This window comes from Anolis sagrei, chromosome 1, assembly GCF_037176765.1.
Source record: "Anolis sagrei isolate rAnoSag1 chromosome 1, rAnoSag1.mat, whole genome shotgun sequence".
Classification (NCBI taxonomy): Eukaryota; Metazoa; Chordata; class Lepidosauria; order Squamata; family Dactyloidae; genus Anolis; species Anolis sagrei.
The window spans coordinates 168,497,097-168,524,303 of record NC_090021.1 but is presented as its reverse complement, the minus strand read 5'-3'; the positions used below and the strand labels follow the sequence as shown (position 1 = coordinate 168,524,303).

General features: G+C 39.2%; 2 protein-coding genes across 2 annotated transcripts in view; both read left to right on the top strand.

Moving 5' to 3' along the window:
* Positions 1-16,638, top strand: part of MDH1B (malate dehydrogenase 1B) — a 29,813-nt gene extending 13,175 nt beyond the window's left edge. The window contains exons 5-13 of the mRNA XM_060782753.2: positions 544-1,043; positions 2,629-2,770; positions 4,705-4,868; positions 5,117-5,256; positions 7,200-7,251; positions 8,508-8,576; positions 10,224-10,286; positions 13,012-13,083; positions 16,221-16,638. Of these exons, the coding sequence (XP_060638736.2) occupies positions 544-1,043; positions 2,629-2,770; positions 4,705-4,868; positions 5,117-5,256; positions 7,200-7,251; positions 8,508-8,576; positions 10,224-10,286; positions 13,012-13,083; positions 16,221-16,240 (1,222 nt within the window). The 3' untranslated portion in view covers positions 16,241-16,638. The remainder of the gene's footprint in view (positions 1-543; positions 1,044-2,628; positions 2,771-4,704; positions 4,869-5,116; positions 5,257-7,199; positions 7,252-8,507; positions 8,577-10,223; positions 10,287-13,011; positions 13,084-16,220) is intronic.
* Positions 16,639-20,905: 4,267 nt separating this feature from the next.
* DYTN (dystrotelin) overlaps positions 20,906-27,207 on the top strand; it is a 28,796-nt gene continuing 22,494 nt past the window's right edge. The window contains exons 1-4 of the mRNA XM_067463886.1: positions 20,906-20,924; positions 21,912-21,986; positions 23,688-23,889; positions 25,851-25,936. Coding sequence (XP_067319987.1) covers positions 20,906-20,924; positions 21,912-21,986; positions 23,688-23,889; positions 25,851-25,936 — 382 coding nt within the window. The remainder of the gene's footprint in view (positions 20,925-21,911; positions 21,987-23,687; positions 23,890-25,850; positions 25,937-27,207) is intronic.

Genomic DNA, 27,207 nt, shown 5'->3' with positions numbered 1-27,207 from the left:
GTAGGCACATGCAGAGATTCGAATATCTGCATTTTCCAACCAGAACTGGGATATTCCTGCAACTGAAAATCTTAACGTTTTTAGCCCTTTATAGCAATTCCTCCTGTGTTTTCAAGAGACATCATTTGGCCACTCGCCATTTTGAACTGGGAGCTCTTGAGATAAAGGTACTGTGTGGATGGGACCTGAGTAAGCTAATTTTTAGATCCCCAATCCTTAAAAATACTTAGTAAAAAAGTAGGAAAAATAAAGTAAATTAAGCACATTGCTGATTTTTAAAAGAAAAGTCAGGTGCAGCTGTCCTATAGGAGACAATCTTCTAGAGTTCATGGCTAAAGAACAAAGTTTAAGTCTTGTATTGCCTTTTAAGTATTGCATTCCTTTTTAAAGTGTGAGCCAATTTGGGGCTCAGTCCTGAGAAGAAAGCAGGGCACTAATACTAATGATGGAGATTATAATGTCTTACAAGACAACCATTAACAGTTGTATACTGAGGAATCTGAATACCAATATAGTACTAAAGATTCTTCTTTCCTCAATCAGTGCATGTGTTCATATCTGCTATCAGCTGATTCCTTTACTTACCAATGGGGAAATATTTGGAATGGAAAATGAAGTCAGCATTCACTTGCTGGATCGAAGCAGCTACAAAGACATTCTTGAGGGTATTGTTATGGAGACTCAGGACTTGGCATCCCCCCTCCTTCGCAGTGTCTCTTTACACACTGAACTGGATGAGGCTTTTCTCGAGGCCGACGTCATTGTTTTACTAGATGACATCCTTCAGGAGAGTATCCCAACAATTGAAGATTGCATCCGGCAAGTGGCCCATCAGTGTGAGATATATGGTCCTCTGATAGAGAAGAACGCCAAAAGCAGTGTCAGAGTTGTCGTGATGGGGAAGACCTTTACCAACCTTAAGGCTTCATTGCTTATGACGCATGCACCATCTGTCAATCCCCGAAATATTGTCACAGTTGCCATGCTGTTGGAAAGTGAAGCCAAGGCCATGGTGGCCAGAAAATTGCAAATGCACCCAGCAGGTGAGTTACATGTAACCGTGGGCTACTTGATATTCATTTAATAAATTGATTATTCATTTAACTCATAGTGAATGTATAACACCTAGCTTAACTAATAAAAATCAGAATCTTAATCACAGAATTGAATTCTGATAATTCAAACTGAAATAAGAGTAAACCCTTTAAATCAAGCAAATTTGCTTTAAGTGTTGATTTACTAAATGTCCATTTAGTCATTGGATTTAGGTGTCAACCTTTGTGCCTATCTGAGGGAAGGGAATTCTGCAGAAGTGGCACCGCTCCAAAGGAATGTCTCTCTGCATACCTTTCACAGGCATGAAAGGAAGCCACAAGGGCCAGAGATCATAGTACTCATTCAATCCAGAGAAACTGCTTGGTAGGGTGGGTTAAATTAATAGAACCCATCGTTTCAAGAGGATTGATGGCTTTGCTCAAGTATAGTGTGCCTGATCCTTAAATGGGGACTTTATATTCAGATATAATATATAATATAATATATTGTATTTACATATTACTTGTGAGCAGCTCTGAGCCCCCTTCAGGGTGAGAAGGGCGGCATATAAATGTTGTAAATAAATAAATAAAAGACATTGGGATTAAATTAAAGATCCATGTATAACCTGCCAGATATGCAGGAAAGACTGAGACCCTTCCCATCACTCTGAATAAATAGTGGTAAAGGGGCAGGTAATAAATGTCTGATTAATACTCTCCATATACCAATTTGCATGGAGGTCTGTATGCACTGGTGCCAGCTATTGATATCCAAAGCCAGGGTGAATATAACATATTAGACACTATTAGGAAAACCAAAGCCAGGGTGAATATAACATATTAGACACTATTAGGAAAACCTCTGCATATCAGAGCTGCGTTCCTAGTGGATATCCAAGCAGAAGTACAGTTACTTAACACTGAAAAGTATCCTGAGGAGGTATATTTTCGTGGGAGATGTCTCCATATGAATTATTATTATTGATCAATAGCTACAAAATGGTACTTTGAAAGGACCTGCTCTAGGGAGCCTTTGCGGCCTGATTATGGGTTTATGAGGAGTATCCGGATGATTACTGGGAAATAGCATGTCAGGGATGGGAAACCTGTGTTCATCTCTGTGTTGCTGAACTACTATTCCCATCATCCCTTACAATTGGTTAGGATGGCTAGAGATGGGTTTTTATTATTGTGTCCAGAGTGACTTGATAAACTACAAGTCACCTCTGGTGTGAGAGAATTGACCGTCTGCAAAGACGTTACCCGGGGACACCTGGATGTTTTACCATCCTTGTGGGAGGCTTCTCTCATGTCCCCTCATGAGAAGCTGATGCTCACAGATGGGAATTCACCCAACTCCCTGGATCTGAACCGCTGACCTTTCGGTCAGCAATCCTGCCAGCACAAGGGTTTAACCCATTGCACCAACGGGGGCTCCGGCTAGAACTAGTGGGAACTGGAGTCTAACCATGTATAAAAGGCCTCAGGGATCTCAGGCTTGAGTTGGATGAACCTTTAGTCTGATACAACAGGGATATTCTGAGTTTTTAACTATCTTGTTCATCATGTTTCTCTTTGTTTTCTTCAATAGGAATAAAAAATCTCATTGTCTGGGGCAATATTAGTGGATGTAGCTACGTTGATCTGAATAGAACAGAGCTCTATAGATATGACAGTGCCATCTGGGGCCCACCAAGTTACTTCCGGCGTTTGTTGGATCTGCTGTTTGATCGGTATTTTTTTGTTACTGTAAAAAACTTATGTATATATGTATGTGTGTGTGTTAATAAAATATTTGACATAAATGCATACATATGTACACATGTTACATATGTATTGTATTTCTTTACACACAAAATACATTTTTGCATGCTCAGGGAATTCTGTTCCACCCGAAACACAGAAGATTTGTCATGTACTTATTAGCCCTATCCTTTATGTTATTGTTGCACTAGTCCGCCCACCCATGACGATAAACTGAATGTTGTTATTAGTTGTTGATTTTGATGCTTGCTTTATATTTTCACTACGTTGTTGTTTTACTTTGATTTATGTTTTTAATGTGTTACATTTTAACTGTCTTGATCGGGCTTGCCCCCATGTAAGCCACCCTGAGTCCCTTCGGGGAGATGGAGGAGGGATACAAAAATAAAGTTATTATTATTATTATTATTATTATTATTATTATTATTATTTGTATAGGGCTTGTAATAGAAAAATTCTCCTCATCTTAAAACAGCAATTTTAATTGTAAAATATAATCTAAATACATTTTCCAATTAAAATTGGTTGAAGGGAAAATATGCAAAGGCTCTTGCTTTCACCAGTAGAGAGAGCTCTGCTACATAGAAAAGTTTCTGGCATGAAACTTTTGAACTCACGTGGAATGATGTTCAAGAAACCATCATATATTTATCTTAAACATGGCACAGCAGAAAAAAAAATCAACTGCTTTTTTTTTTTTTTTGCCTTTTTACTTGACCTAATGAAGATATCACCACAAGATTACCTGTATTTGAAAGTTTTGCTTTTCTTTGTTCTGAGGTTCTCTTAACCACATGTGTTTGCCACTTTGCAAACTGTAGACTCCCCTTTTATATTGGAACCTGTTGTTGAATTGGAAGACTGGGCAGCCACATCCTTTCCAAACCATCTCCCATGGTTTCCTTTCTTGGAGTGCTGCTTATCATAGTCCATGGGAAGAGTGGCGAGAAACAGGAGCAGAAACTAATATCAATGGGAGAATATTTCTCTTTAATCTGGTCCTGAGCTGGGATATGGGATATCCTTGAGGAGGAATGTCAAAGTTGTAGCAGCCTGACAACTTGTGTGGAGATGAGGTGCATCTACTGTAGAATTAATTTAAAAAATTGCTACCAGTATTTAAAAACTCTAAAATCAGGACAGTAAATAAAGAGTAACACTCATAAAACAGGTGAATTCCAGACAGGAAACAACCAGGGCTTTCTAACACCCTCCAACAAAGGATTCCCCCAGGCAGGAAGCAACCAGGCTTTAAAGCTGCAAGGCCATTCAGTGCTAATCAAGGTGGCCAATTGCAACATTCACACTTGCCTCAAACAGACAAGAGTTCCTTCTCTCATCCTGGAAATTTTACAGATATATAAACATCACTTGCCCTAGTTTCCAACAGACTTCACAACCTCTGAAGATGCCTGCCATAGATGTGGGCAAAATGTCAGGAAAGAATGCTTCTGGAACATGGCCATACAGCCCGGAAAACTCACAGCAACCCAGAATTAATACCATTTGACACCCATTTTAACTGCCATGTTTCAATGCTCTGGAATCCTGGGATGTGGAATTTGGTGTATCCCCAGCACTCTTTAGCAGAGAAGGCCAAAGGTCTTGTAAAATTACAACTCCCAGCATCCCATAGCATTCAGCCATGACAGTTAAAATGGTGTCAGGTTGCATTAATTCTACAGTGTAGTTGTACTAGAGATATAGCAAGTTATCTGGCTGTTCCATAGCACTCCAGAAGCAGTTGGAGTAAAATATAAGGCTTGAGGGTTTTAGGTATAAGCCATACCAAGAAGGATATTGTAAGCGGGTTGGGAAGAGAAAAGTAGTTTGGGATTCCTTTCTAGAAGTTTTACTGTAGTTTTCTCAATTTTCATTTGCATGCCTGCTTTCTTGCTGCCAGTGAATGGATGCGTACTGAATTTGTGACTGCACTGAGTTCATTGGCTTCTTGGGGAACTCACTGCTTAGGCTTGGCACCTGCACATACCATTGCGACCCTGCTGAGATACTGGTACCAGGGCTCCCCACCAGGCGAGATGGTTTCCCTAGGAGTGATCACTGAAGGTAAATACGCGTTTTCAAGTTCAAATCCAAGGTCATCAAGTGGGAGAAACTGATATGTAAACCACTTGCATTTCTGAATTACACTTCCCCTTCTTCTTCTCCCTCCCCTTATATATCTAAAAGCTTCTCTCACTTCCAGACTTTGACCCCATTCAACATCTAACACATTCTTGGCTAGTAGCAAAAGTATATACATGTATTTGTAATTCTGAATGAAATATTGACCAGGGATGTTTTCTTTTGCTTAGGTCAGTTTGGACTTCCTGAAGGTATTGTTTATTCCATGCCTGTCAGGTTTGAGAATGGTGACTGGATTGCCCTTACAGAACTAGACATCGACGAGAAAACAGACGCGTATCTCCACATTCTAGCCTGTGATCTGATTCGGGTAACATTTTATAGTGGTATCAAATAGAAGCTTCTAAAACGTTTCCTTACATGGAAAACAGGAGGAATTTCGGATCAGCAACAATATAATCCCCCACCCCCACCCCGGTCCCCAAATTTAAAAAGGAAGAATAATCCCTTATCTGTTGTAAGAAGCAAGATATTTGTCTGCAAGGTAAATGGGATGGCATGAAAGGCAGGGGAAAAGAGAAACCACCGTGCCAGATGAGGATCCTTCTATGTGGTTTACCAGCCCAGATTCTCCTCTCTGCCTTTATGCCTTAGCATTTCCTCTCTCTATAAAGGTCTCAATTTATTTCTGCTATTTTAAATTGAACGTGTACAATTAAGTACAGTTACACTAAAACATTCTGCATTTCACTTCTTTTGACATATTCAATGGTTGCTGTGTTGACAATGTTGTTTCGTCGAAGGCTTTCATGGCCGGAATTACTGGGTTGTTTTTTCGGGCTATATGGCCATGGTCTAGAGGCATTCTCTCCTGGCGTTTCACCTGCATCAATGGCAATTATCCTCACTACTTCTGAGGATGCTTGCCATAGATGCAGGCAAAACGTCAGGAGAGAATGCCTCTAGACCATTGCCATATAGCCCAAAAAAACCTACAGCAACCCAATGTTGTTTCATTTCACCTTTTTATTTGTCTCCTTGAACATTCGATTTATGCAGACAGAGGACAAAATAATAAATTCGTCATTCAGTATGTATTATTACTTATTTATTTACAGTATTTATGTTCTGCCCTTCTCACCCCAAAGGGGACTCGGGCGGATCACAGAACACGTATACAACAAACATTCAATGCTGTTTATACACTGACAAGACAGACAATTGTATGTAGATAGAGGTATATATAGGCTTTTCCCATCTTTGGCATCTTGGAGGCTTGTTCTCAGTTCTGGTCACAGGGGAGGAGAGGTACTGTCACTTTATCTCCCCTGCTGAAGAGCTTTTGTTCTTAAACTTCCTCCTTGATTTATTGCTGCTATTTTTCTAGCATTTCCATATGGTAGCCTTAAATACCCCTCCGCTTTAAGCAGTACATATTTATCAACTCACATTTTGCTTTCAAACTACTAGGTAGGCAGAAGCTGGGCTAAAGACCAAGACCTCACCCTGACCTGGAATTCGAACTTCCAACTTTTTTATTGTCAGTTGGTGGTTAACCTGCTGTGCTAAAGCCCAGGGTTATGCATGGTCGAATGCATAGTTGTGAATCTGTACATCACAGATCTCCTCCTAGGAAGTTTCTTCCATCTCAAGCCCCCTCTACACTGCCATATAATCCAGTTTATCAAAGCAGATAATCCACATAATCTGCTTTGAACTGGATTATATGAGTCTACACTGCCATATAATCCAGTTCAAAGCAGATAACCTAGATTTTATATGGCAGTGTAGAAGGGGCCTCATACTCCCCAGAAGCATAAAAAATAATTTTAAAATGCCTGTGGATAAGATCTGTTTGTTTGTAGATAATTTTCTAGTTACAAAACAGAAACATAAAAGACATCTGCATATTCTTAACAATTACAGGGAACACTGTAATAGCATCAAATGTCTTTTGATTACTTAAGAACAAGCTATGGCACAATCTCATTTAGATTTATAATAATTCATTTTTTTAATTTACTAGATTCAGAATATTGAAATAAAAGAAATTACTTGAAGTGTGCTACTTTAAAATGCTGAAGGATTTGATTATCTCTGTGAATCACTTTCTCAGACGTGTGATATCTGGCAGCAACTGTTATATTGGCCTGCATTAATATTACACAAGAGAAGCCAGAAATCATTATATGAAGAGTGCTATTAGTCATGTTCATATGAATTTATATTTAAAAAATCAGAATGCAATTTAGAAATGCTATATTTATATCACTCATACTTGTTAAATGGTGAATAACATTTTTTTCCATACAGGAAAAACAGGTTGCATTAGGTGAAGTAGAAGAAATGTACCCACAGAGAGCAGGTAAAAATAAGTGGTAATAATAATAATAATAATAATAATAATAATAATAATAATTTATTTTTATTCCATCCTATCTCCCTGAGGGGACTCAGAGCAGATTCCAGCATATATACAGAGTACAGATATAGGCAAACATTCACTATCTTTGAAACACACAGTGAAACATAAATGCCCAGAAAAGTCAAAAACTTTGCCTTTCATCTCCAGATCTGAAGACAGTGCTCATCTCTGGCTCTGGGAGGTGCTCATCTCCATTTCCAAGCCAAGGAGCCTGTGTTGTCTGTAGACACCTTCTGGTCATGTACGCAGCATGACTTTGTGGGGTGTCCTTTTACCTTCCTGCCAAAGCGGTACCTTTTGATCTACTCACATTTGCATGTTCAAGTTCACTTTATTATGGTCAATGACCAGCTTGAAAGGAGAGGGACCCAATCCCACACAAACACATCAGATCTAAGAGATTTTCATGTTTTTGAACTGCTAGGTTGGCAGTAGCTGGGGTTAGGGCTGACCGCAGGAGCTCACCCCATCTTATGGATTCGAACTGCCAACCTTCAGGTTAGCAAGCTCAGCAGTTCAATGGTTTTAACCCATTGCAACACCATGATTAAGTAATCATGTCCTATGTGGTAGAACATGATTACTTAATATAAAAGCTAACACAAATGGAATCTGAAGGTCAGATTTTAAACCAAATATTCCTAGAATCTGGAACTTTAAAAGATTTGAACATCATGGTGATTTACTATAGTTGGATTCACTGTAGTCATCTAATCTGTTTATAGACCTCACTACCTCTAAGGATGCTTGCCATAGATGCAGGCGAAACGTCAGGAGAAATGCCTCTAGAACATGGCTCTATAGCCCAAAAAACCCCACAAGAACCTAGTGTTTATATAATCTCTTGTAATTGTTGGAAATAATGGAAAATTATACATAAAAATGAGCAAAAGCTTATATAGGGTCTGGTCGAAGGTCACTGTAGCATAAAAGATCTGTGGGTGACCACAATAAGAAAAAGCCCTGGAAGCAAAAATAGGTTTATTGATGATACAGCAGGTACAGATTGGGCATCCTTTATCCAGAATTCAAAAATCTGAAATGCTCCCAAATTCAAAATTGTTTATATGTGTGGCTGAGAGCACAACGCCTTTGGCTTCTGATACTATATTTTAGCTTAACAAAATGTATTTCAAAGTTCTCATTATTTAATTTAAAAATGGTTAAATAAAAGAACATTTATATTGTCTTTTGAGTTCGTAAGGCACGTATTTATGTGGAAGACGAAGAGGAGGACGCAGAGAAGGTTCTTGACGTCCTTGATGGTAAGACTAAAAAATACTTTAAATGTTTGATTCCATTGGACAAAAACACCCCATTTCACTGACTCCCTCATCAGCAAAAAAGTGAATGAGCAGCATCGATATACTCTCCTAGTATATATTATTTCAAATAGACTTTTGATTACATTTTAAAATAAAATAATTAAAAGATGGATGCATGTTTTGACAAATGAATGAACCTTCCTCCAAATAATGGACAAATGTAGAGGCCTCCACAACTATTTGATTTTGTAGTCAGAATGCCATCAATACAGGTATTTAATTCTGTAGTCAGAAAAATATGTCAGAGACCATTTTAAAACCTATGCGTGAATCGTTTTCCAAATATGCTCACAACCTTTTTTATCCACTTGATCAGACAAAAGAGCCATGATGGAGAAGTAAAGCAAAAATAAACAAACAAATCATGCCTTGCTTTACTCAGGACAATTGGTTAAGCATAAATCGCTCAACAATTAAAGCTTTGAATCAAATTGGGATAAACTGTAGACAGATGTGTGATGTAACCTTGTTTCATTTCAGCATTCTGGTGACTAGAAACCCTACATTCACTTTGTTCGCTGTCTTCTAGCTTGCCAGATTTGATGTTAGAAACCATAATAGTTTTTCTGTGAGAGATGGAATTTATTTATTTACTCTATTTATACCCCGCCTTTCCCTATTATTTATTATTATTACCATATTTATATACCACTTCTCTCAGCCTGATAGCGACTTGAGGCGGTTTACAATCTGCAATCAATGCCTCCAACACAAAAAATATAGTTTAAAAGCACTGACATATAATATAGAGCAAATAGAAACACTCAGAAGAGGACTCAAGGCGGCTTACATATAGGCAATTATTCAATGTCTTAAAATGCATACAATTCCAATAACATTAAAATTAATACATATTAAACATTTAAAAACATTACATTCCATATTAAAATCATGCCATCCATAATTGTAGTCTAAGCCGTTCCATAGTCATTGAACATATTCCAGATCTGTTATCACCTTTTGCACACTCTTAAAAATATATTTTGAGTCCTTCAGCCTTTTGTTGGTTTTCAGAAATGTGGCATTGAGTTGTAGTTGTCAGGTGTAATTTCTCCACAATGAATATGCCACCCCCTGCTTTTTAAGTCTCTTCGGCTATGGTTTTCAGTGTTTTTATGAGTGATGGTCACTCGTTGGCCTGATAGGTGTTTTGTGTACAAATTTGTCCAGTGGTTTTTGAGTTACGTTAATCCCACAAATGAACATTACATTTCTATCTATCTGTCTGTCTGTCTGTCTGTCTGTCTGTCTGTCTGTCTGTCTGTCTGTCTATCTATCTGTGGACCTATTCTCTGGATGGCATAGAAGAGCAGTCCATTTACCCATTGGTTAGATTCTCATAAACTTAATTGCTTTTGACATGCATACACATGTAATGGAGTTCAGCTTTAGCCACTATGCTTGATACTCCAAGATGTTTTATGTTTTATGACTCAAGTGCTGCATTGAAAGTTGAAGCAGGCTGAATTCAGTGAATCTCTGCTGATTTAGAGCACCAGCTGGAATAGATCATAAGATTACATAAATATAATATGCCTGGGGCGCTCTGAGATTTGTGTCATTCCTCTTTAATGTGGTTTCTCTTAGATCTCAAATATTCAAGTGCCCAAGAGATCCCCTTGGAAACCGAAGATCAGTTTACTGCTGAAGGTAAACCTCATTGAACTGTTAGGCATTCAGTCATCTTTTTTGGAACACAAAGACATCCTAGGCATGCTGCAATCGAGGGCAATGAAAGGGCAGATCTGAGGAGCAGCTCTATCCTTCTCCCTTCCATGGTTTTCTAGCCTAGAATTACCTGTATATACTCAAGTATAACGCACCCTCAATTGTAATGCGCATCTCAATTTTGAAGGTATACATTGTAAAATCCATACTATTGTTGAATGTAATGTGTTGCTGGCTTTGCTGTCAGGCAAGGGGAAGCCATGTTCATCCAGCAGGACAGGTAGCAGATTCCCAACTAAGTCCTCATTCCCAAGGCCTTCAAAATTGGGGGCAGGGGAGCCATGCCTTACATCAGGCTGAGGCTGCAGAGTTTACCAGCCTCAGACTGATAGAAAGCGCAGGTGGGTTTACATACATAGTTCTAATGTACCATCCAATCTATTTTATTTATTTATTTTATTTACTATATTTTTATACCACCCTTCTCAGTCCTTAGGCGACTCTGGGTGGTTTACAATGGCAATGATTAGATGCCCCAAAACACCATAAAACATTTAAAAACATTAACACATAATATAATGCCATAACAAGAATACTAAAAACATAAATCATTTGTGTCTCCTAATAAAAACATTGTCCCATCTCGTCGTCCAGTCATTCCAATTCCTATGCCTTGCATTTTCAAACACTTGCTCAAACAACCAAGTCTTGACTCTCTTCCGAAATGTTAAGAGGGAGGGGGCGATCTAATGTCCCCAGGAAGGGCGTTCCATAGCTGAGGGGCCACCACTGAGAAGGCCCTGTCTCTTGTCCCCACCAAATGTGTTTGTGATGCAGGCGGGATCGAGAGCAGGGCCTCCCCAGACAATCTTAAAGTCCTAGCAGGTTCATAAGGGAAGATGCATTCAGACAGGTAAGTTGGGCCAAAACCATCGGATGCACACTTCACTTTTGACCATGTAATTTAGCCCAAAAAAAGGTGAGCATTAGAATCAAGTAAATATGGTGTTTATCCTTTCCCCACCCATGGCTAGTAGTGGTGGGGAGACAGCTCTGTCATATCAAACAATAGTTTCATTTGTATATATTACCAGTGGTGGCTTATAGACCAAATGTGATGCACTCCACCTTTTTTGGATGATACAGTTTCCCACCCCAGTTTAATCATGTGCTTTGACATATGCAGTTGACATGTTTAGTTGATTGGCCCAACAGACCCTACAGAAAAGCCTTCTATCTGAGGTGATTGGTGGAAGTGTTAAGGTTCTGCCATGGTGTTATATCTGTTGTGAAACTGATAGAGCAGGCATGGGCAAACTTAAGCCCTCCTGGTGTTTTGGACTTCAACTCCCACAATTCCTAACAGCTGATAGGATAATACCAAGGAAAAGAGTTTAATGTATTTTCTATTGTGTTCTATAAAGCTATTCTTGTTGTTTTAATCCTCTCTGTCAAGCCTGAATAGGTGTAAGGCCACGCATACCAAAACAAAGAATCCACACATCAGCACAGCCACACGTCCACATTTAGAAGGATTACCACACAGCCCAGTAATCCCATTGCATCCCATTATTTATACCCCGCCAACATCTCCTCAAAGGGGACTTGGGGCAGCTTACATGAGGCCAAGCCCGGTAATACATTACAGCAAAATAAATACAGAATGACAAAAATGACATCACAATAAAATAAGTAAAAACATAAAAGTACAATAAAACAGTGCAAAGTAACAAAAGGAAAAATTAAACACAATGAACGGACCAAATGTACGACATAAAATGATAAAATCCTGGATGAGATAAAAAATAAAAAGGTATCTGTAAGCAAGAAAATAAAGGGAGTGGGGGGTCAAGGGTGCAGGGTGAGTGGCAGGATTCTTCGAGATTGAAGGTTTGGAATTTGTCACAGTATGTAATTGGCGACTACGGCCAACAGAATTCCTGTCTCTTCAATATCTTGACTTTATTGCCGGCAGTATAATTCTCACAGCTAATGAATCAATGTATTGGCTTCACATTAATTTATGCCATTGGCTGTCTCCTAGAGAACTTCCTTGTGAGCTTCATATGTGCAGCAGGTTTTCTGACTCTCTGCCTGCAAATAGTCCTAAATACTGCTTGATAACCAAGTGTTCCACTTGAAAGTAGCTTTCAATGAAGCATCTGAATCAACTTTAAACAGGTATACATGCATTTGTATTAGTGTTAATTTATTTGTAAATAAACTAACACACACACCTACATAAATGCATTCTCTAACCCAGTGTTTCTCAGACTGCCCCTCTGGGTGATTTGGACTTTAGCTCCCAGAAAGCCCAACCAGTTTACCAGCTGTTAGGAATTGTGGGAGATGAAGTCCAAAACATCTGGAGGAATACAGTTTGAGAAACTCTGCTCTGGACCATGCCTGTTGATCTCCAGTTATCTCCAATACTAAAGCCCATTTTACAGATGTAGATCTTGCTTGTCGCCCAATGACTTCAGCACCTGAATTAAAGTCTTCGGCAACCAAAGACCACAGTTCTCTATACTACTTCTTTACTCATCGCATCTTCCCATTTTATAAGTATCTTCTCATTTCAATGTTAACAAATAGAAGCGCATTTGGATACACACTTGTCTTAATGCTGCTGTAAAAAACAAGTAATGGATTTTTAAAAAGATATTGACATGGCTCGGTGTAATGTTAGCAATTTCTTTTGTCATAGAAACTGGAGGATCTAGGAGTCCAGAAGAAGAAGATGATGAAGAAGAAGAAGAAGAAGAAGAAAGTTTTGATGGTATGAAACCTCCATGAAATCTTTTGTTTCTAACGTTTGGTGTGACTAGTATGCAGAGAGAAGCCCAACTGTGCGACAAAGAGAAATAATGTAGAGAATGACTCCAGTTGTATTTCTTTATGTTACATTTTGAATACAACGTCCACTGAAGCAAAGCATCTATTTTTCGCTCTGGACTTCTATTAGCACTGGCAGGATATTGTTCATTTGTAACGGGAATTACCTGGATTTTTTAAGAGATTCAGATTAAGCCCAAGCAAACTAAGTGCCTTCACAAGAATCAAAAGCTGAATAATTCCTGAAGGTACAACTAGGGCCTTTTCTACACTGCCCTATATCCCAGGATCTGATCCCAGATTATGTACTTTGAACTGGATTATATGAGTCTACACTGCCAGATAATCTGGGATAAACAGATAATCTGGAATCAGATCCTGGGATAGTGTGGCAGTGTGGAAGGGGCCTATATTGTAACTTCCTTGAAGAAAATCTGGTTAAAATTATTTGCTCTTTCAGAAAATGCCACAATAGAAAAAGAAAATCGCCACAAGGAAATGAAATTAGATTATAGTTTGTATTTATTTTAATTGATGAAATGTGTTTCCAGATTAAACAAAAGCAACAGTAAAATTAGGACTGCCCTGTCCTTCAGATACAGTTTCTACGGCCTACAAAACTTTTAGAGCCAACAAATACAATATAATACTAATAATAATGCAATATAAGAATTATATTTTTATATTACATGTAATATTACTAATAATATTACAGTATAGTAATATCTATATAAATAAAAATGTAATGTTCGTTTGTGGGATTAACAGAACTCAAAAACCAGTGGGCCAATTGACACCAAATTTGGACAGCATAGACCTAACAACCCAATGTATGTCCTTCACTCAAAAAAATTTGATTTTGTCATTTGGGAGTTGTAGTTGCTGGGATTTATAGTTCACTTACAATCAAAGAGCATTCTGAACTCCACCAATTATGGCATTGAACCAAACGTGGCATACAGGACTCCCATGACCGACAGAAAACACTAGAAGGGTTTGGTGGGTATTGACCTTGAGTTTGGGAGTTGTAGTTCACCTACATCCAGATAGCACTGTGGACTCAAACAATGATGGATCTGGACCAAACTTGGCACAAATATTCTATATGCCCAAATATGAACACAGATTGAGTTTGGGGGAAATAGACCTTGACATTTTGGATTTGTAGTTACTGGGATTTATAGTTCACCTACAATCAAAGAGCATGCTGAACTCCACAAACGACAGAATCGGGGCAAATTTCCCACACAGAACTCCCATGACCAACAAAAAATACTTAAGGCCATCCAGTCCAACTCTCTTCACCAGGGCAAGAAAATGTAATCAGAACCCTCCTGACAAAGAGCCATCCAGCCATAGATTAGATAGATAGATAGATAGATAGATAGATAGATAGATAGATAGATAGATAGATATAGATAGATAGATAGATATGATTCACACACAGAGAGAGATATAGTATCATAGATTTGAAAGGGACCCCTAAAGAAGGACTACAATATGTTGCATATTCAAGAGTAGGCAAACTAGACATTCTCCACATCAACACTGACAAATAACAAGAAATACTGTTTACACACAAGCATAAAGAAATTACATATATTAGAAACCAACACTTTCTCATTACTTTATTTTCCAGATCACCAGACTGGGCCACAGCAACGCATGGCAGGGGAAAGCTATTAGTACAATATAGTAATACATTATACTAATGTTGTGCTGTGCTAATAATACAATATATTGTATACACATATAATATTGATAATATTATAATGTAATACAATATAATACTGCGAAAAGATTGTTTGCACTCAATTAATTTAGTGGGGAGCAGAATCCTGCCCTTCCTTGTGAATTTTGGCAAAGGCAAACTGCTGTAGCCTTGTTTTGCTTTTATTTTCTTCCTCATTAATAATTTTGGCCATCTTATGTTGCTTGTTCACAATATTATTTTATAATATAATACAATATAATATTACTACTAATAATATGATATTATAATTATATATTTTATATTACATTTAATATTACTAATAATAATACGGTATACTGGTGTAGTACAATATGGGAATATATGTTACTAATGTTGTGCTATGCTAATAATATAACATATTGTATTTATTTACATATAACTTGTAAACCACTCTGAGTCCCCTTGGGGGTGAGAAGGGTGGCAAATTAATTTTTGTAAATGAATAATAAATAAAAATAAAGAAACAAGATTAACAACAAAAAAGAAATTGGAAGAAAAACATAAATTCAGAATGAAGGTAATTTCAACTTCCAGATTTAAATTGTGCATAGAGATCAACAGAACAGTTTTTGAAATGATCTCTCTATGTCCCTAATAATATGTTGAGATGAGGCAGGGAGTCAAATACAACAAGAGTGCCTAGAAGCTACAAAAACCTTAATGTGTCCCTGTGTAAAGTAATGGCTTATACAACTCTTATAAATCAAATCTGATAGCCAAGCAGCTTTCCTGGTCAAAATCAGTAATTTCCCTTAAACTGGGTCCATTTTGCTCCCAGAACCTTCTCAGTCTTAAATCCTATCCAAATGACTAAATGCTGAACTATCTACCATCTCTTATTAAGCTTTTCCAGCAACCCTTTTTGACCTCCATGCTTCTAACATTAAGTTGCCTTTTTCTTTGCCTTTCTGCTGTTCCAATTGAAGCCATGTTGTTGCAATTTCTTGGGATGCTTTCACACTACAGCATTCTAAGGCTCTAATTCCACATTATCTGCCATGGCTGCATCCTATGGGATCCTTTTAGGAATTGGGTGATTGTTCAGAAGAGAATGCTCCTCCTGAGGATTTCATAGGTTATGTTGAACTGGTTGAGACCCGATGAGCTATTCATTGAAAAACTATAGCAAAATGTGTCGCAGGATGCCCTGCAAAAGCAAAGTTTTACAGTTTCATAAACTTTTCCCATGTTTTTTGATGGTGCCAATTAGGAAATGACATTTATAACAAAGATCCTGCTGCATAGTGTAATGAGTTATCCAATTAATCTATTTTAGATTTTGAGAACAACTGAAAAATAAATGCCGTTTTTATTTTTTTATTCTGCAGTTCCTGGTGATTTCTTTTAAGCAATTTGAGCAACAGCGAACAAAGCTCATTTATCACTGCTCATTTCCATTGGACTGAGAGAATTCTTGGATGCAACAGCTTCTGTGACTCAACAACAACAGATTTGGTGCAGAAAAAAATGCCAATTTTGTTTTCTGTATATCATGAAATGTGTTACTATTTAAAATCCTAAGCATATTAGTTTTCTTTGCATACACTAAACATTTGTGATGTGGTCAGCTAGATCCATCTCAGCTGCAGTATTTGGGCTAAACCACCTTAGCGTCTTTTGGTTCTATTCACACTATCTGAAAGTAATTTTTCAGGTTAGAAAAAGGTGTAAAGTATTCAAAGCACTTAAATGTTAAATTTAAGAAAAAATAATACTCAAATAAAATATTCAAAATAATTCCCTTGGTTCGACAACAGTATTTTTTGTCTCTTCGGTGAGATTTATTTACCATTTATTTATTATTTATTTACCATATTTATATACCGCCTTTCTCAGCCTGAAGGCAACTCAAGATGGTGGTGGGATACCAATAAAGTTTGGACAAATGACATAGTAGCCCTTCATGAAACTGGGAATATATTTTGAACCGAGACCGGCCTCATCTTCTGAAATTTGGCCCAATACCAACTCTGTGCTTTCGTTAGACTCCAGATGTTTCCACCATTCGTGGTTTGCTGTGGTCCACCCTTGGTCAGGGAGAAGAGCAGGAAAGAGGCAGGAAAGCTTGACCTAGGAGGCCTCTATGGATAACGCCAGCTCTTTGGCATAGAAATTGAGATGAGCACCATCCCCTAAAGTTGGACTCAACTAGACTTAATGTCTAGGGAAATCCTTTACCTTTAATAATGGTATGAGCTTTTGAATAATTAAGCTCTTACTACGATTAGGAAGCCTGTCCTGCTTTGAAAAACAGCTAATATTACATTTTCTAACATTGGTTGCATCTATATTGCACAATGAATGCAATTCAACATCACTTTAACTGCCATGGCTCTGTGCTAGAGAATCCTGATAGTTGTAGTTTGGTGAGGCACCAGCGTTCTTCGTCAGAAAATGTGAAGGATCTTGAATCACAAGATCCGCATAGTCAAAGCAATGGTATTCTCGTAGTAACCTATGGATGTGATAGCTGGACCATAGGGAAGGCTGAGCAACGGAAAAAAGATGCTTTTGAACTCTGGTGTTGGAGGAAAATTCTGAGAGTGCCTTGGACCGCAAGAAGGCCCAACCACTCCATCCTTCAGGAAATAAAGCCCAACTGCTCACTGGAGGGAAGGATATTAGAGGCAAAGATGAAGTACTTTGGCCACATCATGAGAAGAAAGGAAAGCTTAGAGAAGACAATGATGCTGGGGAAAATGGAAGGAAAAAGGAAGAGGGGCCGATCAAGGGCAAGATGATGAATGTGATCCTTGAAGTGATTGGCTTGACCTTGAAGGAGCTAGGGGTGGTGACGGCCGACAGGGAGCTCTGGTGTGGGCTGATCCATGAGGTCATGAAGAGTTGGAAGCAACTGAACAAATAAACAACAACATCACAACAGTTCCCCTGATTCCATAGCCTTGATCCATAGCCTTGGTGCCAAACTGCATTCATTCTACAGTGTAGATGCACTCATAGTGACATATCCAAAACGGATAGATATTGACACAGCTTTAGATATCTGTTCTGGTATGGCCGTACCAGGAGCTCCAGCTTATCTTGCTATTTGTTGAGTGTTGCATGTATTTTAAAGTTCTATGCATTTGCAGTTAGATGGCTTTCCTTACTTTGCAGTTATTAGGTCAATGACCTGTCAATTATCATTAGGTTCCCTAGTTCCGCCCCCTTTTTGGGTTTTGGAAGGAATAGAAGCCATTTTGGCTCAGCCCACACAGAGAAGCCTTTCTTACAGGACTTAAACCAGGGCCTCCTGTAAAAGGCTTCATCATTTACAGCTTGGCCGGGGAGAAATAGCCCCATAGCTTGGCTGGGGAGAAAAGGCTACATAGCTTGGCCAGGGATATACAGTATCAGCACAGCCTTTGCTGGGGACTTTACAGTTTGTTGAGGAACTTACAGCTTCACAGCTCCTGCTAGGGATCCAGTCCCACAGCGCTTCAGCCAGCCATCACTGGGAAGTGAACATCTTCCTCCTCCTGAAAGTTCTCCAAAGATCTCTGTTTCGGTAAGGGCCCTTTGCGGCAACCATAAAGTAGATTGGACCGGATGTAGGGGCCCCACGCCAACAGAAGAGAAGACAGGGTAGAGGTCGGGGATTTTCCCAACAGTGAAGGAACAGTTGCCTGCCCTTGGGGGCAAGATTGAGAAAGCCAATAGTTTATTAAGAAAACTTTGAAGCTAATTGTTAAAGATTTGTTATTTGTTCAGTAATAAAGATTTTGTTGCATCTTTAAAGACTTTGAAGCCCATCTTTTTAGGAAAATCCCAAAAAACCTCTCTCTGAGGCAACTCCGGCAACCCGTTGGGCTAACAGAATTTAAGTCCTGTTTACGGTATTTTATAGGAGGTCAGCGCGCAACAGCACAATATCTCACAACATGATCAAATCATTTATTTCGGTCATAGACCAGCACAAGAAATAGAAGTCACATTTTCATTGAAAATGTGACTTCACACCATGTATTAATTTCAACAATGCATGTAAGTATAAGATGATGTATAAAAGAGACCCACTGTGCTGGAGCTTGATTTGCATCACAACTTTAACAATTTGAGCTTCAATAAGGTACATTACAAGTGCTTATGATTGCATCACAGACTTATTTTCTTATTTTAAAAATGAAGGTAATTAATTTGAAACAATCATGGTGACTGATCGTGTAACCTTCCTGTATTAATGACAATTGTGTCCCTCGTCCTTCTCTATTTCCGTAGTAGCATCATGTTTCTCAGGAAGCAGATATCCCAGTCTTCATCTGGGGAGGCAGAAGGGGAACCTGCGCGGAGTGCCCTTTAGAGGCCAAGATCAAAGAAGCTGTTCCATTTTCAATTATTCACACTTTTGATTATTAATTGATTACACTTGTTTGGGGAGGGGACACCAGATGAGGGCGTAATAGTTCATGAACTTGGGCATCTCGCTGTGTTACTGTGAAGTAGTAAATGAAACAGCCATTTCATGATGAAGAGTTTTGCTTGGGACATCATTCTACAATGAAGGTAAATGCTTTAGTTGTCGGTGTGGGTCTATGGGAGGACATAGAGGTAAAGTCTTTACTTGAAAATTAAGGAATGCAATTGTATCACAATGTCACTGTGCCTGGTTTTATACTTAAATGCCTTCTGTTTCCTTGGTACGGCATAACATCTGATCTCCTACCTAAACACTTCCAGAAACTTAAAACTGGTACGGCAATTGAGAGATGCCTGGAAGAAAGATGTAAACTTGTCAAGTGAATAGTGGTTAATATATATAATTTTAAACTCATGGGTCTAAAATATCTCTTTCTTGTAAAGCTTTTTGGTCAGATCTTCTTATTAAAAGAACAGATCTAAGTAGCATCCATATACTTAGAAATGACATTTCATTGAGTGTTTACTTATTACGTTGTGCAGGTTTGACTTTTGTAGATTTGATTATTCACAGATTTAATTACTATGATTTCTCTAGGAGTCTCTAAGCCAGGGGTCCTCAAACTTTGTAAACAGAGGGCCAGGTCACAGTCCCTCAAACTGTTGGAGGGCCAGATTATAATTTGAAAAAAAAAATGAATGAATTTCTATGCACACTGCACATATCTTATTTGTAGTGCAAAAAACACTTAAAACAATACAATAATTAAAATGAAGAACAATTCTAACAAATATAAACTTATTAGTATTTCAATGGGAAGTGTGGGCCTGCTTTTGGCTGATGAGATAGGATTGTTGTTGTTGTTATGTGCTTTCAAGTTGTTTCAGACTTAGGTTGACCCTGGGCAAGGGCCGGGTAAATTGACCTTGGAGGGCTGGATCCAGCTCCAGGGCCTTAGTTTGAGGACCTCTACTCTAAGCCCTCCAACAGGACTCTGTAGTCAACTTCTGATGGAAATTAAGTGCAGTAGCATGGCAGGACAAAGAGTAAGAGCCCCCAGTGGCCATCCAGCCTCTGTTTAAAAGTTAAACGCCTGTGCCGGCAGGACTGAAAACCGACAGGTCATAGGTTCGAATCCAGGGAGAGCACGGATGAGCTCCCTCTATCAGCTCCAGTTCCTCATGCTGGGACATGAGAGAAGCCTCCCACAAGGATGATAAAACATCAAAAACATCAGTCCATCCCCTGGGCAATGTCCTTGCAGACAGCCAATTCTCTCACACCAGAAGTGATTTGCAGTTTCTCTAGTCGCTCCTGACACAACAAAAAAAAGTAGAAAGAGTTCTAGAGAGAACACATTTCTAGGAATCTCAAGATTCTCCAAAACGGCATCTGACAAACATTGACCATAGAATTGCACCAGAGGAGCTAGAGATTCCTAGAGATGTCTTCTCTCAAAATAAACAAAATATTTTTATTTATTGTTTGTCTATTTTAATGGGGGGTTCTGGTGCCCCTAATCTAATCAAATATGGAGGGCTGACTGTATATTGTGAGTTGTACTGGACATGTACTTCTCTGCTCTGATTTGAAAATGGTAACATTCCTTTCCTTATAGGAAATCTACCATTGCTCCGTATCCCCAAATGTAATAAGATGGATCCAGATCAACAAGGTAAATATGTAATAGTGTCCATTACCTCCCTCCAAAATTCTCAATGGTTTGCAATACACAATGGAGTTTGACCTTTGACTGTTTGAAAGCAGGACTAGAACAGGGGGATGCCACTTTACACAAGACAATGAGTAGATCAAAAAGTATATTCCCATGCACCAACATACCTGTCTGATGATCTACTACCACCAGAATTTGGAAATGTATCTTTTTGCTGGCCATAAGGGCAGGATGAATCTGGGAGTGTGAACAAAAAAGAGAGACCCCTTTAAAACTCTATTTCTGACATAATGTGTTTTCAGGATCCAGAGTTCTGCCGGTATGTGGGCAGTGGTTAGCCAAAACACCACCTGGCTTGTGTCAAAAATGTTTTACTTAAAGCAATAACTTAAACACTTGGTCACTTCAAAGCACAAAGATAGTACACAGCTGAAGTTACAAAGCAAAGTTTCATTAACAGTGAGAGTACCACAAAGCTGGTTCAGGAGATAGAATAGACAGTAGCCAAGGTTTGCAGTCCAAGAGTCAAACTTCGAGAGTTCACTTAGTATAATGTTCCAGGGGGCAAGATTACAAACTATAGTCAAGAGTTCCAAGAGTTGAGCCAGATAAACAAGAGTCCAGAGCCAAAAGTTCCTTAGCGTAGTGTGCATGGTTTCAGGACTACAAATCGTAGTCAGAGTTCCAAAAGTCAAGCCAGAGTCCAAGGGAAGTCCTAATCCATAAGTCAGAGCCAAGGAAGATTCAGATTCCAAGGATTCAAGATACAACAAGGTCCACAACGAGGTTACAAGATCAGCACTTTCCAAAGCAAGGTTCTCACCAAGGTGCAAGTTTCAGCAAAGTACATCTTCTGCTTGTCGAGTGTGTGTCCTGAGAAATTTAGACTCCTCTTTCATATTCCTAGTTCATACTTCTATCTGAAGGTGTCTTGTATAAACATATCTATAATCATTCAGATTTAGTAATCTTTATTTTATTTCACAGAGGCTCTGAACGTTATTCCGAATTCTGTCTACAGAACAGCCCTGAAGCTTCGTGCAGTGCAAAGCCTCTGCCAGCGTGAGTCATGTAATAGTCAGGATTAGACCACTTTCTAAATCAGTGGTTCTCCACCTGAGGTTCCCAGATGTTTTTGGCCTACAACTCTCAGAAATCCCAGCCAGTTTACCAGCTGTTAGGATTTCTGGGAGTTGAAGGCTAAAAACATCTGGGGACCCCAGGTTGAGAACCACTGTTCTAAATACTTTCGAAAGGATTAAGTCAAATTTTAATCCTTGTGCGATGCAGTCTCAAGTTACCAATTATTTCCACAGCTTTGAGCATTTTGTCTTTACCTCTGGACCAGAACAGGTTCCTTATGGGAGCACACCACTGAATCTACCAGCTCCTTTGTGAATCACCTGGGATTTGTAGCTTGGTGAGGCCCCAACACTCTTCAGCAGGCTAAATATCTGGCAAAACTACAGCTCTTATGATTCCATGGCATTGAACCATGAGAGTTAAATTGGTCTCAAACTACATCAGTTCTACAGTGTAGATGCACTTGTGACCTATCCCATTTATTAAGCAAGCCAAGGTTGGAGGACTTTACCTTAAAACACTGCTTTTTATACTGTGGACCCAAATTGGGGGGGGGGGACTCCAAATGGGGTCCCCTTAGTTCAATGTTGGGGCCCCAAAACATTTGACAACAGTGAGAGGTTTCAGAATGTCACCTAATTTACACTAATGTGTGCAGTATTTAAAGTGGGAGATTACATCTGCAGAAGACGTTTCGGCTGTACTTCATAAAAAGGAAAATCAGCCTGTTTAGTAAGTTCTGTAAATGCTGGTTTTTTATCAGTAAATGTTGGATTTTTACATCTGTTTTATATATCTACTAGCCGTCCCCTGCCACATGCTGCTGTGGCCCAGTCTGTGTATATGTGTTTCGTGTGTGTATGTATGTATGCAGAGGCGGCCCTAGGTGATTTTCAATGGTAAGCAAACAGTATTTTGGCGCCCCCCCCCCCAACTAATCACTGATATATATTTTCTGTTCGTCATGGGAGTTCTGTGTGCCATATTTGGTTCAATTCCATCATTGGTGGAGTTCAGAATGCTCTTTGATTGTAGGTGAACTATACATCTCAGTAACTACAACTCGCATATTTCAAGGTATATTTTCCCCCAAGAGCGCCTCAAGAGCGCCCCTGGGCAAAATCAACCATACTGCAAATGCTTACTTTGCGTAATGGGTTCAGCCGGCCCTGTATGTATGTGTATATATGTGGTTTTATGCATGTGTTGTAATGTATTTTTTTATTTTTTGGCTTTATAAGTCTCTTCTACTGTGTTTTTCAGTGTTAATGCACGATGGTCACTCACTGGCCTGAGAGGTGTCTTGTGTCCAAATGTGATGTCAATTAGTCCAGTGGTTTTTGCGTTATGTTAATCCCACAAACGAACATTACATTTTTATTTATATAGATATACCAGGGTCATATATACCTTTCTCGGGTTGAAAAGGGCCGCGGGTGGAAAAGTTTTAGAAGCCCTGCCCTCAACCACTATTGAAGAAAAATACCAAGGGAGTAATGCCAATAGCTACAAATCCAACAGTGGATCCTACAACAAAAAAACATCAGAACTTCTGGTGTACCTTTCTTCAAAAACTGGGTTAAGTTACTCGGAAACTAGCATCACATCTTCCTGAAATAAGAAATCACCCTTTGTTCCGGTGGGGACTATGTAATGAATGTCTTGCTTTATTTTCCACAGTTGATTTGATTAATGTCTCCTTGGTTGATTACATCCTGCCAAGCCACTCATGCCAGGCTGAGAAACAGAAGCCTCTGCCAGCAGAGCAGCTCTTCGAGGGGCTCACAGAGCTTTTCAAGAGAGCCAGCTCAGACAAGCCGGGCCAGGTAGAACCCAAGGCCCCAGAACTCACACTGAGACTACTGACAGCTGCATATGACAGGTGAGATGCCACCACCACACAAAATAGTATCCAATTCCTTTGCTGATTTAGAAGTGTTCATCTGAGCCCCATTTTCGTTTTTTTGGGGAGTTCATAATTGCTGCAGAGATGTCACTTATTGCATTGCTGCTGTTATTTAAATGCAAAATTCTATGTTTTGCAATTTCATACTCTGGTGCTGAGCACATTTAGTTTTCTGAAATTATGGTTTGAATGAAGAAGCTAAAGAGACTAGTATGCAGTAGGACTGTGCACTGATTTGTTTTTCAAAACAGGCTCCAGCTGATTCGGTTCTTTTGGCTGGCCATAATGGCATGGGCATCACCTCAATTTTTTCTGGTTGCAATGGACTACGTGGTTGCCAACCATGGCTACTTTTGGTTTCATTCGGCTACATGGGGAGAGGCAGCCACATGCCTGTATGGGGTTTTTTCTCTGTGAGCCCTGCCTGTTGATCCAATCAGAACAGAAGAAAGCCATGACATGTCTTTTAGCCAAGCTGGACCTCAATTTTTCTGTTGCGAGAGAGACAAATCATTCTCCAGTCCACTGGTGATCTAAATTCTCATTGCAGTTTGTAGCTCTGCATGACTTGCCTTGCTTTTTGACTCAAATAGCAATAAATAAGCGTTTTTACATACTTAAGGAACTGCCACCGATCGTGTCTTTTACACGACACAAGATTCAAATGTGGGGTAGAGGTATCTTCTAAAGCCACCATAAAATGAGGAGGTAATTTATATCTTTTTTAAAAGAATGGCTAATGCTCCTTCAGGTGGTGAGGCTCCTAATGAAATGAGTGTTTTCAAAGGGTGCCTTGACTCAGCTTCATTGAAAGCATGTTGATGGCAAACGATCCCAGAAAAGGTTGTTTCTTAAGTCTGATACCTTAACGCAAGCCTTGTTGAAGGATATTAGGGGAGACAACCCCAGAAAATGTGGTTTCTTAAGTGTAATGCCTTAACTCAGCTTCATTGAAAGCATGGTTAATGGCAAACGATCCCAGAAAACGTGGTTTCTTAAGTCTAATGCCTTAACCCAGGTCCTATTGAAAGATATGAGGAGAAACTATTCAGAAAAGGTGGTTTCTTAAGACTGATGCCCTAAAAATGACTGATACACTTCATCTTCTCCTCTTTTATGTTCTCACGTCTATATATTATCCAGTTTCCTTTCTCGTTGTTATTCCATTTTACTGAAGCCAATTAAAGTTTTGCTCCTTCAAGTATTCTCTTAGGGATGACCAATCCATCTTGTGTCTCACCAATTGATCTTGAAGTAGGAATGTTAGGGAGTCCAGATCCATGTAGTCTCTTAGTTTGTTAAACCATTTGAGGTGGGAACACTTGACTTGCATGACAAACAAAGAGTTGGGCATCCTGTGACAGCAACCACTGAGTTTCACAAGCAAACGGTTGTCAGATTAATTCAGGATGATTGTTATATAACTCAGAGAGAAATTTCAAGCTTTATCAGCATTTCACAAGAACGTGTGGGTCACATTATTGCTTTGCTTGGCTATCGGAAGATCTGTGCACGATGGGTTGTGGAAACAGAGTGTTGACTTCTTCCATGACGGCTTCAGAAAACTTGTTCATCGTTGGCAGAAATGTATCTAATTGTCTGGTGATTATGTGGAAAAGTGAATAGTGGTAGTTAAAGAGCACATTCTAAGGATTATTTCTGCATTTGATTTATTAAAATATTCCGATCTAAACCCAAGTAACAAAGGTGGAGGCATTACTTTTCACTCAACCCTCGTACTAACTAAAGACATGTGCTTGCTTGTACATTGATTCACACTGCTCTTCACACTAGAGATATTATTATGTCCTCAGAGATGGACCTCACAGCACTTACATTTTGCATTAGTCAGATAAGGAAACATAATATGACATTGTCATGCTAGAGCTCATGTGGCAGTTGTTGACCTTACTCTTGTCATTCTTATCGCATTGTAGAAATGGCGTGGGTTTTATCCAGCTGCGATCTGCTGCAGCTGCTCTGATTGCGCTTTCAGGAGACAGCTTGCCTACTAAATACAGAGGTAAAGGATGTGCCTTTTCTACATACTTATCAACAGATTGCTGACAAATAGACATTCATTATTTTTTCCTCTATGAACAAGTCCAATCTTGCCAGACACATACCAAATGAGCTGGAAGTACCCTGGGAGTAGCAGGTGCACAAAACAGCTTCTCTTTCCAATGCCTTTTGTTTTGCTGCATTGATTTGTAGAACGCTGGTTAAGTGGATGGGCAGGTTGGAGATGACAGCTAAAATCCAACACAGAATTAAGTGAAAATTGAGTGACTCCATCATGGATTGTCTCTAATTGTGTCACCATCATGAATAATCAACAACGACAGCACTGTTGTGTAGGTGTTAGAGCAGGAGTGTAAATCACACAACATTTCAGATGCTGTTGAGTGTAGCTTTCAATGCTCTCCAACATGGATTATGCTGAAAGTTGCAGTCTCTGTTTTGGTATATGAAGGTAGAAGACAGTATCTGGAGGATACATGATCTCCAACCCTGTTTTAGTGTCAGTACCACAATAGGAAAGAGCTAGGTACAAATCCTCACAGAGTCATGAAAATCTCGGCATGGCATGTAGTAAGGTGCTTATCACATAAAAGAGGCAAATCACAATTACAGCAGGACAACAACGCCTTTGCTTTGGGTTTATCCCATGATGTTGCTCCTAAGCTGTGACTCTCCAGATGAGATACTATTGGGGGTGTGTTTCTTTTACAAAAGGAGTTCATTAAACATTGATTTGTTTAAAAGCTGATTCTCATCAGGAAAGCAACAGAAAAAGACTAGCGTCCTGTGATAAGTCCAAGGGCTGTATAGTCATGTTCTATTTATTTATTTATTTACAAGATGTCTATCCTGCCTTTCTCAACCCCCGTGCGGGGACTCAGAGCGGCTAACATTGCCAACAATACGATGCCGCAATATCAATATAACAATGAGATAAAACCATAAATGTGCAATATCTTTAAAACAATAACATTAATTGTATTGTCGAAGGCTTTCATGGCCAGAATCACTGGATTGTTGTAGGTTTTTCCGGGCTATATGGCCATGTTCTGGAGGCAATTTTTCTCCTGACGTTTCGCCTGCATCTATGGCAAGCATTCTCAGAGGTAGTGAGGTCTGTTGGAAGTAGGAAAAATGGGTTTATATATCTGTGGAATGACCAGGGTGAGACAAAGGACTTTTGTCTGCTGGGGCTAGCTGTGAATGTTTCAGCTGATCACCTTGATTAGCATTCAATGGCTTGGAAGTGCCTGGGGGGAATCTTTTGTTGAG